Genomic DNA, 13,177 nt, shown 5'->3' on the forward strand with positions numbered 1-13,177 from the left:
GTTTGACTTGCTGTGTTATAAAATGAGCAAACGAGGCCGATGTCGACATGCCTCGATGGCATAAGAGTCGAGCATACGCCAAAGCCGGAGTGACGGGACCTTGGGACAAATCTGGAATAATGATCTTCCATCCCTGCCAATGCGGCAGCTCACTCAAATCCCACTTAGAGCGCCTCTCCGGGCAGACAGGCTTCTGCACAGTCCACCGTATCAGCGCTCCTCCAGAACACACCCCCTTCCCCCTTCTGCTGCGGGTGAATCAATATTAAGCACTCTTCATCCCCCTCTCTGGATGCATCAACAGCACTGAGCCCTCCGTGGTGGGGCGATGCCATTTGACAGGCTTTGGAGATTTTAATTCAGGCCCAGATTTTAATAGGTTCAGTCCGCGGGAGTGATTTCCTGTCGTGATGAGGGATGCTAATGCCCTGCAACAGCCTTGTTTCAGCCACCTTAGCAGCTGGTAATGGCGCTGTGGTTTCTCCTTCGCTCACTTTGTCTTTCTCTCGCCGACTCCGGCCAATTCCCCTTCTTTTCCCTTTTTTTCCTTTAATTTCAATATCTGGAAAACATGAATGAAAAGCATTATTTTTTGGCTTTATAATCCTCTTTGTGCTATTTTTCTTCTGTAGCGTGACTCACAAATTCTGTGATTGAGCCCTAGTTTCATTTCAGCTTTACTTTGACCTCCAGTAAGTTACCACTCTAACAACACAAGAAAGGCTTAAAAAAGCAATATGATGTTTAAAGGGTGATTCTTTTTCAATCCAATCAAATAACTAAACCTTTGGACATTTATGTGTCCTGGAACAAAACCTCCTCTCCTCCATAAACTCTTCTCTGAATGAGCTCTAAGGCCGGAGATGTTCTTGCTATTTGGCTGACCACACGGGTCTGTATTAGGGATAGACCGATTATCGGCCGGACCGAATAGGTGTCGATATTCGGCATTTTGACGCATATCGGAATCTGCCTTTTTTTTTTTTTAAATTTACAAAATTTTAATTTTTATTTATTTATTTATTTTTTAATCTGACGGCCGATAAGAGTTCATTTCTTTGCAAATTTTATTTAACTTTGTTTTATTTACTTTATAAAACTTCAGGAAGTTATTTATTTATTTATTAAAATTTTCAGTTAACTTTATAAGAGATGCTGCTGACCCTGGGAACTCCCTGCGCTTTGTGTTTGTTTGTTTAATAAACATATGCTTAAAGGCATTTAGACAAAGTTAAATGTTGGAGTTTGTATTATTCAAAATTTTGACGCCAATATTTTAACGTTTACTGCAAATGAATATCGGCTTCAAATATCAGTTATCGGCCTCCTTGACTACTAATAATCGGTATCAGTATCGGCCCTGAAAAAACCATATCGGTCTATCTCTAGTCTGTATGTGACTGACTGAGTGAGCGACATTGACCTGATGCGGTCAGCCACACGCTAGGTTTGGACCTCATCTTGTTAACCTTGCGTTTGTGCACACAACCGGCTGCGTCATGAGCGAAGAATTGGCTATGCACTAAGCGTGTTACTGGAGGATAACTAAAGAGGGCTCACCAGAGAGCTCAGGACGTATGCAACTACTGTGTGTGCGGGATGTAAACAACAGACATGGCGACACTCGACTATAGTGTTAACCCTGAGATCATGATGGCGTGTTCAGTGGATCCAATATACTTTTGCAGGCTTCCATGTTGACTTCTTAATAGAGATAGACCGATATGTTTTTTTCAGGGCCGATACCGATTATTAGTAGTCAAGGAGGCCGATAACCGATATTTGGAGCCGATATTTATTTCCAGTAAAAGTGAAAATATTGGCGTCAAAATTTTGAATAATACAAACTCCAACACTTAACTTTGTTTAAATGCCTTTAAGCATATGTTTATTAAACAAACAAACAAAAAGCACAGGGAGTTCCCAGGGTCAGCAGCATCTCTTATAAAGTTAAATAAATAAATAAATAGTTTTATAAAGTAAATAAAACAAAGTCAAATACAATTTGCAAAGAAATGAACTCTTATCGGCCGTCGGATTAATAATTTAAAAAAAAAGGCCGATGCCGATATGTGTCAAAATGCCGAATATCGGCGCCGATAATCGCCCCGGCCGATAATCGGTCTATCCCTACTTCTTATATGCATCTCATCTGTCGCCAGTTATTTTGACAGGCATGTTGCATGTCGCTGTTTTCAGAACTTTCCGCCATTGTTGTCCCTGCTGTCACCTCCCCTCTGCCGCTACACTGCCCCTACTGCTCGTGTGCATACTGCATACTGAACACGCGGCAGCCATCATGCACACGCGTATTTAAAAGCAAGTCTCCAGCCTAAGGTGTCACTGATGTATCCACTACACAGCCAGTATTTCTTGTTGTCAGTATTTGTTCCCTCACAGTTGTCGCTACAAAGATTTACACTTCCTTTCATAGCTTTCTCTCAGGAGAGATCTCAAACATTAAGTTGTCGGTACAAAAGCATAATTTGCTTCTGCCGATATCTCTGGTAGTTTATTACGGTTATTATCACCTCAGCAGAATCACTTTGACGATTATAGAGAGACATGTGGGAAAATAGTCTTCAACTGCTTTTCTTTCTCTATCCGTTTAATCTATCTGCCCGTCTAATGCGCTAAAATATAGGAGTCCGTTAGTGTGGATAAACCTTTTATCCTTGAGAAAGCACTGACTTTGACTTATACAAAAGGGGCTTAGTTTCATCACGGCTAGAAGGATCTCCCTTAAAGAAAGCAGCCCTTGAGCCATTTGGATATAGCGGTTAGTCAATATTGCGACTTAAAATCAGATCAGATATATTTTTAAAGATCCCACTGAGATGCAGTCACGGCAGCGGCAGCAGAAGTATAAAAAACTGAACGCAGCAGGATAACAAATTAAACATAATTTAATTTTCCACAGCTACAGCTTTGAAATAAATCCCTTAGTCATAACACTATCATCTCAATACGAGCGTACGTTCACTAACTGTGTTGTGTCACCCGTGTGTTTCGTCTCTGTGTGCAGGCGGAGATCCGGACCAGCTTCGAAGAGCTTTACCGCGTCATGTCGCAGCGCGAGGAGTTCCGCTGGATGATGCTGAGGATCAAACGCATGGCCGAGCCGTGGGTCAGCGCCATCCGCTCGCTGGCCGCCAAGCAGAACCTGGCGCGGCGTCGGAGGAAGAAGGTGGGGTATAGCATGTATCTAAGTGAGGTGTGAGAGGAAACACTGTGAAAGAATAACTCCTGAATATAAATAGAGCTTGCGTTTTAATATTTACCTCCCGAAAAGAGAGAGTAAAGTAACCTTGTCAAGAACTTTCTGAACACACCTCCCCTTACCCTGCAGAGACGCACGCCCCGGGTACACACACACTCAAACACACACTTGTAGAGCGCCCCACTTTTGCTCAGGGGAGAAATGGCAGTGGGAACGGACTGACATGGATATTCAATTGTGTCCCGAGCTGGCAGCGGCTCCCAGCACTGAATAATGTACTCCACACTTTCCACCGGCCTTGTGAATAATTCACATCACATTCCCATGATACCTTGGTGCTGATGCAAAGCAGCATCCCCTGTAGCAACGCGGAGGATACGAGAAACCAGAACCCTCGGTTATCCATCTGTTTATCTATCGTCGGTGTCCTACCTATCCCTCCTAACTTTTCTCGGTTTAATCTATTCAGCCTATAATTAATCAAAGAGTTCTTCCTCTCGTAGTCCAGATACATTCAAAGCCAGGTCTTTATTTCAGCCGCTAATCTCTTTTGGATATTAATCCGCACATATTAATCCTTGACTTGTGCGCTCTGGGACGGCGGCTGGCTGTCAACAATGAAAAATGCGTCGGTCACTTCAAACACAGTCCCCTATTACTTCCTACACTTGCTGCGGAACACAGTGTTCCCCTTAGCAACTGAAAGTCCTCCTTGTTTAGTTGCATATGTTGCTCACTGTAAGTGCTCTGTGCATCTAATAGCATGCAGGGGAAAAGTTGAACTGCTTTGTTCCTTAGTTAAATCTTAACAAATCTACACTTCCATCAGGTCCTGGTGCATTTGGGCCTGCTGACCAAGGAATCGGGCTTCAAGATCGCAGAAAACGCCTTCAGCGGCGGCCCATTGGGAGAGCTGGTCCAGTGGAGCGATCTCATAACCACGCTGTACCTGCTGGGCCATGATGTGCGCATCTCAGCCTCCCTGGCTGAGCTCAAAGAGTACGTAACAACCACACTCAGTATTATGATATGCCTTAAAGGTGGGATATTATGCTAATTTTAAACTTCTGTTTCACTCTTTGAAACCTGTGGAGTAGCTTAGCATAATTTACCGTTTAAAAAACTCTCTCACACTGGTGCTCTGTGAAGGCCCTAATACAGCCTCTGCCTGAAACGACTCAGTCAGCTCTGTCCCTTTAAGAAACTAAATCAGCTCTGTCCCTTTAAGAAACTTTGTGATGTCACAAAGTGCAGCATGTAGAAAAAACAGTCTGAAACCTGGCGTTCAGAGCAGATTACTCCAACATACTTTTACCTACAGATTTGAAATTTTACCCACGTTTAGTCTGGAAATCCAACATTGTAAAAATTTATGTATGTCTTGAAATGTGAATCAGCATGCTACATTAGCCGCTACTAGCATAACACACCCAAATTCCTATGTTCAATAGAAAGATGGGATACCTGGTTCTGATGCATCGATTTTAACTGTTTGAACTGTTTTAATCTGTTCTTACCCAACTGACGTTTTCATAGTTTGATGCCAAAGCAATGAAGTGCTTCTTCAGGCCAAACACAGCCTTAGCCAGTAATGGTTGTTGTATCCAGATGTGCTTCTGCACAACAGATGCTTTGGTCAGAGAATGTCAAGGGGCGGAATAAATGCTCGATGAGGAAAAAAAACAGTTTTGCAGCATCTCTGCTGCATTGTGTCTTCATGCAAATGCAACCTGAGACGAGCAGGGCTTTACAGTCAAAGCGCCTTTTTTCTTCATTTGGTTAAACCATCAACCTCGTAGTAGAAGGCTGTTTGACTGAGGGTAAACAAATGCTGCTCTCATTTTATTTTTCTCATATTTGTTTGTTGTCTTTGGCCCACTGATTCGACTCATGTTACTTCAGGTGTATATTCACTGAAGCACAGCAGTCAAATCTGTACTGTATCAGTGTCAGTGTGGGATATAAGTAATCCTATCCTCTAGCTTCCATGTAGTGTCCTCACTATGGAAGTAACGGATTACAAGTACTCACGTTACTGTACTTGAGTAGCTTTTTTGCGTATTTTTCAAAGTCAGGAATTTTACTTTTACTTAAGTATGTTTTGAATAATTTGTACATCCATCCCTTACTGAGTAAAATATTTATCTACTGATATTGTGAGCTATAAAGAACACTGACTTGGACCAGACGCCAATCAAATGCATTGCACCAAAAACAGGCACATCGAAGTGTCAAGCATCGCCTCAAAACAGCGGTGCTGGTTGATTTTCACTGAGTCTGAAGCAAAGGAGGAGAGCTGCTACTACAAACCCAACGCATAACATAGAGTGTGAGAGTTCGGATCAAACACCACCTTTGACACAGAACCAGAAGCAGCCGCTAGATCGCTCTCTTCAAAGCCACCAGACTCCATTAAGAAAAACAGTGATTTTACCTCACAGAACACGGGACTTGCTGGTCTCCCGCTGCCTCGTTACACATTGTAACACATGCTAGTTCGCAGCCGAACTAACCCTTTAAAACACCACACAACAACCACAAACAAACTAACTTATTGAGGCAGCGGCAGACCATCAGCAACTCTTGTGTTCTGCGAGGTAAAATTGTTTTTGTCAATGGAGTCTGGTGGCTTTGAAGAGAGCTGGTTTCTGGTTAAACAACGGATCTTACTCTTTGACTTAAAGTCCATCTCTCGTCATTTTGCCACCAAAACATGTAAACATAGGGCCCAGGTTTGAAAATAACAAAGTTTAATTGTATCTAATTTGCATAGGATGTGTAAGGTAACCATGGCAACATTAGTTAATTATAAAAATCAGCGGGGTGGCCCTTTTACTTCTTCTACTTTTTGTCCTTTCCTGTGCAAATATTTGTCCTCCGCTTTTTAGATTGGTAAACAGTGGGAGCAAATAAGAACACTATTGGACTAACACTGAGACTGTTCTCCTTCCAGGATCATGCGCAAGGTCATGGGGAACAAGTCCAGCTGCCCGACCCAGGGGGACAAGATAGTTGAGCTCATCTACATTGACATTGTGGGCCTCACCCAGTTTAAGAAGACGCTGGGACCGTCCTGGGTCCACTACCAGTAAGTGCATTTGTGTTTTATTTAATGTTAAAGCAGCTTGTATGGTCAAATAAACACAATTTCAAGATGGCGACTGCTTTACTTACAGTTTTATCTTCACCGTTATTTCCCCGGGGAGGTTTTGCTGACTATGCTCCGTCTCTTTCAAACCCCGCTACTGATACTTAATTATCTCGCACTGTAACTCTTTGTTCGAGCAAGGCCTCACTATCACTTTTCTTGGAATTGTCTTGTCAGCCTCTCGGCTAATTCAGTAATCTGTACAGTTCTCTAACCTCCTGTTGCCGCTGCCAACCGCGGTTTAACAGCTTCTCTTACATGTACAAAGGGCGTCGGGTTGAGGTTTGTCTGGCACTTGGCGCGAGTCTATTTTCTGCTCAAACATTACCACAAACTCCCAAAAGGCGGCAGTTACGTCTGTTGTTCGTGATATTTTCATCCGCCAAGTCTATTCTGTCTCTGATAGCTCCACTGAGGACTGTGGATGAGACTGTATTGGTTTGTTTTGTGAGAAGCTCTCATCACCTCCGACTGACGGGAAAAGAGAAGGAACAATAAGTCTGCGGACACTAATGGCCCCGCTGGTTCCTCCTGCTTGTCACCAGGTTTTGTTTGTCTGGCGAGGTAACACCTTATGCTGCATCCGCTCTCTTTGTGCCCTGAGGAAATTGATTCAGCCTCCGGGCTTAATGTAGGGTACAGATGCTGCTTTCTGTATTATTTCTCCCACTATTATTGAACGCCTTTTGTCAGAGCACTTTATGTCACTGTCCGGGTTTTAGGAGCTTTGTGAGAGAGGACCTTGGCTGTCCAATCTTCTGTACATTTCTCCTTTTGCTAATTATAACCTTGTCAGTTCCCCTGCATGGCCTTTCTGTCAAAGTGAAACCCACTTTCCTGTAAGTGAACAGGATTTCTTGCCTTTGTGTCCTCAGAATCCCTCTGTGAAAGTGTTTCAATCCCCTCTTTTGTCAGGGAGAAATGCATCCTAAGGACTGAGATTTGTTTGCATATCAGTCCCAGAAACTGTTTTTGCTATTGTTCTTGTTTTCTGGTGCGTTCAGGGACAAAGCAACCACGTCTGTCAGGCCCAGCTGTGATTACTGCGCTTTGTTATTGCCTTAGTATTTTTCTGGCAAACTGTGTTACGGTACTGTATCACTGTGTTTCATACTACTCCAGAGGAGTGGGAATACTCTGAGCTATTGTTTTATGGGTATAAACTTGAGCCAATGATTCCCTGTTGTTCTATTTCATTTAATCCTTTCATCCAATAATCGGCAGTGCTGCGTCATCTTCACCCGAGTCTGCCACCGTAAACCAGTTGTTCATGGCGTTGACAGAAATACAGGAATGAACCGGACAAGCTTCCCTCTCTTTGTTGTTCTTTTCAGTCTGCGTTGACACGACACTGTTTGTATTTCTGACGGTTGCCTTTTGATTTATGTCTTTACACCATTAATGCTCACAGTCACTTGTGGTGTTTCTGATATAAAGGCAGCGACATTCCATCGTTTGTGTTATCGCACATTGTAGTATGCGGATGCTATTTTACAGTTTGGTTACTGGCATGTGAAGCTTTTCATTATGACATTGTAGATAATGCTGGCAGAACTTCAAAAGGTTTTAAACAATGGGTCTTTTATCAATCATGCAGTCTGAAATGAGCTCTCATTTTATTAGCTATAGCTAGCTTGTTAGCATTTTCAACTCCTTGAGTTGGTAGATCCTTTGATGTTTCTGACGGAATGTTATACAGGTACTTTAAAAACAATCATTTGGCCACGTTACCTTGGTAACTCTGCCATGTAATAATGTAATAAACACTGAGGCTAAAGCTAATTCCGGTCCATGTAGAATAGGGATAGACCGATTATCGGCGCCGATATTCCGCATTTTGACGCATATCGGCATCGGCCTTTTTTTTTTTTCCCCTAATTTTTATTTATTTATTTATTTATTTTTTCGACAGCCGGTAAGAGATCAATTTAAAACTGGGTTATTTTGGCTCTGATGCATATGCTTAAAGGCATTTAAACAAAGTTAAGTGTTGGAGTTTGTATTATTCAAAATTTTGACGCCAATATTTTCACTTTTACAGCAAATGAATATCAGCTTCAAATATCGGTTATCGGCCTCCTTGACTACTAATAATCGGTATCGGTATCGGCCCTGAAAAAAACATATCAGTCTATCTCTAATGTAGAAGTCATGAAAATAAAGAAACAGCCAACTAAAGTATAATATTACAATCTTAAGATATTTAAAGGGGGGAGTATTATGCTAATATTAAGCTTCATATTTCAGTTTGGGATACCTGTGGAGTAGCTTAGCATAATTTACAGTTAATACTCACGCTGGTGCTATGTGCAGGCTCTGTCTCTTTAAGAAACCCCGCCCCCTACAAGCCCACTTTCTTCTTATTGGCCAGCTCTCCAAAGCCTGCTGAGGGAGCGTGTAGAAAAAAACCTGGCGTTCACAACAGCCTGCAGACTGATAGCAGGGGATTACTCCAACATACTTTTACCTCCAGATTTGAAACTTCAGCCACGTTTAGTCTGAACATCCAACATTGTAACATTATATGTCTTAAAATGTGAAACAGCATAATTCCCCCTCTCTAAGCAGTGATTGGGTCGTAGGCACTAGGCCACAGTTACACCATCACTACCTCGAGTGTGATATTGCTTCTATACAGTTAAAACACTTATACAAGCAGCAAATAGTAGAGATAATTTTCATGCTTCATCAACTCAACTAGTTCCACAACTTAACTGAAACTGGGCTGTTGTTGCCGAGCAACCCAAACATTATCCTTCACTGTGTCTACAGGTGACCACAGATCACCTGCTTTTTGTCATGTACCTTTATCTGTTCATTTATCAAGCAACCACTAAAGTTAGTGTCAGCTGTGTGATTCAGAGGCACCAGCTGGAGCAGTGTAAACATACACAGTCACCTGTAACGGCAGTTAACAATATTCAGAAGGCCTAGCTGAGGTGGAGTGATACACAGAGTGAAAAGTCCCCACTGCTATTCTGTTATTCTCTATATCAGCACTCATGGATGCCTCTTCAATCTAATCAGATTATGACAATGAGACATTTTATAGGTGTTAATTTGTTACCAATCAATACTTATAAAAGATAACAACAGAATTCATGTCTTTGAAGAAGAATAGAAATAAAGGATAACATTTATCGCTCTCAGAGAAACTTAAAATATTCAGACTTTATTAGCTGCATGACAACCCAGTACAAGAATCAACAACAGATTACAGAATGTTCTCATCTCCGTGGTTTCCTCATGACGTTTTTTTGTAAAAACCAAACCTGATGTCGGGAAGTAATTCAGCCTAATGCTATTATATGACAGTTCATTTACTCATTTTACCATCCAGCTGTTGAGTTCAGCCTCAGGGATGCGCCGACATGTTCCAATCCTTCAAATAGATTCATGTATAACAGAAATCCCCCTCTGATCGCTGATTCTTAATGCCCCATATGGAACCTTTTAAGTTATTGTTTATTCCACATGGGAGCAGTCATGGGAGGAGAGGCCCCGTGACCTCGTCATGCGGATAACATTATTGTGAAATAACACTTTTGCTCTGAAAACAACATCCCCGCTCAGCTCAGCTCAGCTCGATTGTTATATGGCAGCAAGTGTCACTAAGTGCACACTTGTTGAGCTGAAGAGCCTTGGCTCCTGCCACGTTATGACTCCCACTGTCAGCTCGCTGGACTTGGAATACACGCGGAAAGCCTCACTGCAGCCATATTTACATCATGTTATGACTCCAGCAGCACTTCCCCATCTGTTGAGGATATATCTACTGGGGACAGAAGGGGGTTGTTTTTCTCCGGAGCGAGTGGAGATGGCATGTGTTGTTGTTGTTCTGCTTAAAGTTTCCTCATGGTGAATGTGCATCGCAGCTCTCTCCTCTCCCTGGACCTTTTACATTTCGCACAGCCAGCTGCGGCTGCACAGCATCTGCTTGGGCAGAGAGGCGGCGACTTAGAGGGAGGGGATGATTTTAAGATGCAGATGCCTGTGTGTGTAAATGTAAGCCTGTTTACACCTGGCTCCCTCCCATTACTGTATGATTAATGCCGAGTATTCTACCGTGAACCCAAAGAAGGAGTCGCTTAATTTAATTTCCCACAAGAAAATAATGTTCGTGGGCTGAAGTTGGCCTGTAGAATCTAAACATTTTGGGATAGGAATAGCTTGAAAGGGAGAAATAGATGCATCAATTTTATAGGCGACATATTAATATTAGCAGACATAAGGAAACCAGCGTCTAGCAAAGAGAGGCGAGTATCAATGAGTCAGTAAATGCAGAGCGTGGAGTTTAAGGTCATGAGCGAGAGGCTATCTGCATATATACAATTCCCTCTTCTAGTTGTCGTCTAATTAATCTTGTGCTGTGACCTTTGAGTGGGCCATGATGCTCATTCACAGTCTCACACCTCCTCAAGACCAGTTTCACTATCACTCAGTCTGAGAGTGGAGGCATTCTATTTCTAGTTTTTTTTTTCCTGTGTAGAGTTGTTCATATTCAAATTCACAGCAGGGCCTGTGTCCACTAACGGTGGTGACAAATCAAAATCAAGAAGGGGCGGGACTTCTGATATCAACTTTGTCAACAACAATGGCGGAGGAAAAGCTAATCCTTCCGTTTTTTTGAGGGTACAATTTCAATCAATCAATCAAATTTTATTTGTATAGCGTCAAATCATAACCAAAGATATCTCGAGACACTTTACAAAAAGAGCAGGTCTAGACCGACTCTTTGTTATGTTATTTAAAGAGAGGCCCGACATGAATCCCCATGAGTGGCACTTAGCAACATTCAGCAGCAAGGAATTTCCAGGTCTCGAGCCGCTGCTAATGCCAGGACATGATTCCTTTCCATTGTTTAGGTTTTCTTTCTTATATTTCCTTGAAGAAAAGCAAATTTTAAGCACACACAGCAATTTAAAACAGACTTAACAATCACCACTGAGGGAAGCGGAATACCGGCAGACAACTTTCGTCGCCTAGCAACAGTAAACAATGGTGAGAAGCGCTTGGATATTGAGAAAAACGCTGTTATAGGACACAGGCCCTTACCGGACTTCTTTCTGCGGATTGAAATGATAGCAGTTTGTCCTCCGGATTGTGTAATTATCCCTAGCAACGGTGTGTTCTTCATAGCAACGGTATGTTAGCGAGAAATAGCAGACCTCGGAATGCCATGATTAACTAATCAGAATGAAGTAAACCTCAATAACATCCTTTTTCTTGATGTAGTTGTTTAGCCCTTAAACTGGCCTATAGGGAAGGAATAATGTACAGCAAGTGGGCCGCTTTAGAAGGAGTGGACCCTGAACTGGACTTTTGAGTCACTGCAGAGTGTGTTTCCTTTTTTGATTAACCAGGCTTTAGCCAGGTTTAACCAGCTCTTAGTCTTTTAACCTCTCTTACTTTTTTCTTTTCTTTTCTAGACAAAGTGTCAACAGGGTCTCAAACATTCTTTAATGCTGCAAAATAATGTGATTGAAAGTGGTCCTGGTATCAGTTTGGATCAGAACCATACTGTCAATGATCAGAACTGCCTCCATAGCAACACTGTTTCATTATAACAGCTGTCTGCTGTGCAGAAATTGTAGACAGTAGAATGTTGTGACTGACCAACTAAAACTGGCTGTTCAAATAATCCATAATAAAAGTCAGTGCACATTTCTGCAGCATGCTGCTTTACAGCTCTATCCAACTACTGCAGCTACAGCTTAGACAGTAAAGTCTTCAGACTTACAGGTGTGGCTTTATTGGGTGTTGAATAAAGCAGCCATAGACCTATTCTTTGTGTTGCTTTGTGGCTGACTTCACTTTGTAGTGGTTCACTACAGTTTCTTGTTGTGCTCGAGGTGTGAGCAGTTTTTCTTGTTGCACATAACACAACAACATTCCATATTTCTTTTGCGAGCCAAAAGCAAACTTACATTTTATACATGCTTCAGTGCATATGGCATGGAGCCGGCTGCTCACACCCTTGTGTTTGTTTGGTGTCACAGGTGCATGTTGCGGGTGTTGGATTCGTTCGGGACGGAGCCGGAGTTCAACCATGCGCACTACGCCCAAGCCAAGGGTCACAAGACGCCGTGGGGGAAGTGGAACCTCAACCCGCAGCAGTTCAACACCATGTTCCGTAAGTCTAACACACTCTTTCCAGTAGAGCTCTGAAAGTTTCAGTTAAAAAGGAAACTGTGAACAGGACTTGTCTCTGTTTATACAGTGACAACAAGCTCGAGCACTTTGATGGTTGATTTGTCCTCTCGAGTCAACAGTTTAACCGCGGAAAAAGCTCCCTGATCTGTCCAAGTTTGTTGTGCTGAACGGCCGAGATTAACGCCGGCTTTCTTCTCCACATCACACTCGCAGATCTCATCACCACGGCGAGTTCCCCGGTCTGTTGTGTAAATACGACGAGTCGCCAAGCACGACTACTTGCAGTATAAAGCCGTTCATAACACCATAGGCTGTTTCTGAAGCCCGCAGTTCCAGTTAGATTTCCTCCTTTGAATGACGGTTTTGAAAAGACACATTAAAGACGCTTTGAAAAACCCAGCACTTTGCTCGCTAATGGAATATCATCAAGCAGATTAAAGGGAAGTAAGGTCAGACACTCAGCTCTCCATTTTACTGTGATTATGAATGTAGGACGTAGGGGGTTTATTGCTCCGTGTGTGTGCATCGCTCCCACTGCGAGCTCGCTCTGTAACTGGAGTCAATTGCATTCGCCGGGGCGGATGAGCGGCGGCGGCTCGGGCAGAGGAGGGAGAGGGGAGCCGGCCCCTCTGGAGTATTGACCTTTTCCCCGTGGC

General features: G+C 42.8%; 1 protein-coding gene across 1 annotated transcript in view; it reads left to right on the plus strand.

The window, feature by feature from the left end:
- The window catches only part of mgat5 (alpha-1,6-mannosylglycoprotein 6-beta-N-acetylglucosaminyltransferase), an 82,865-nt gene that overhangs the window by 35,732 nt on the left and 33,956 nt on the right, over window positions 1-13,177 (plus strand). The window contains exons 6-9 of the mRNA XM_069675216.1: window positions 3,026-3,187; window positions 4,050-4,219; window positions 6,174-6,308; window positions 12,368-12,501. Of these exons, the coding sequence (XP_069531317.1) occupies window positions 3,026-3,187; window positions 4,050-4,219; window positions 6,174-6,308; window positions 12,368-12,501 (601 nt within the window). The remainder of the gene's footprint in view (window positions 1-3,025; window positions 3,188-4,049; window positions 4,220-6,173; window positions 6,309-12,367; window positions 12,502-13,177) is intronic.

The sequence above is a fragment of the Semicossyphus pulcher genome, unplaced genomic scaffold (assembly GCF_022749685.1).
Source record: "Semicossyphus pulcher isolate SPU_LCO1_2020_fin unplaced genomic scaffold, fSemPul1.0.p SCAF_24, whole genome shotgun sequence".
NCBI lineage: Eukaryota > Metazoa > Chordata > Actinopteri > Labriformes > Labridae > Semicossyphus > Semicossyphus pulcher.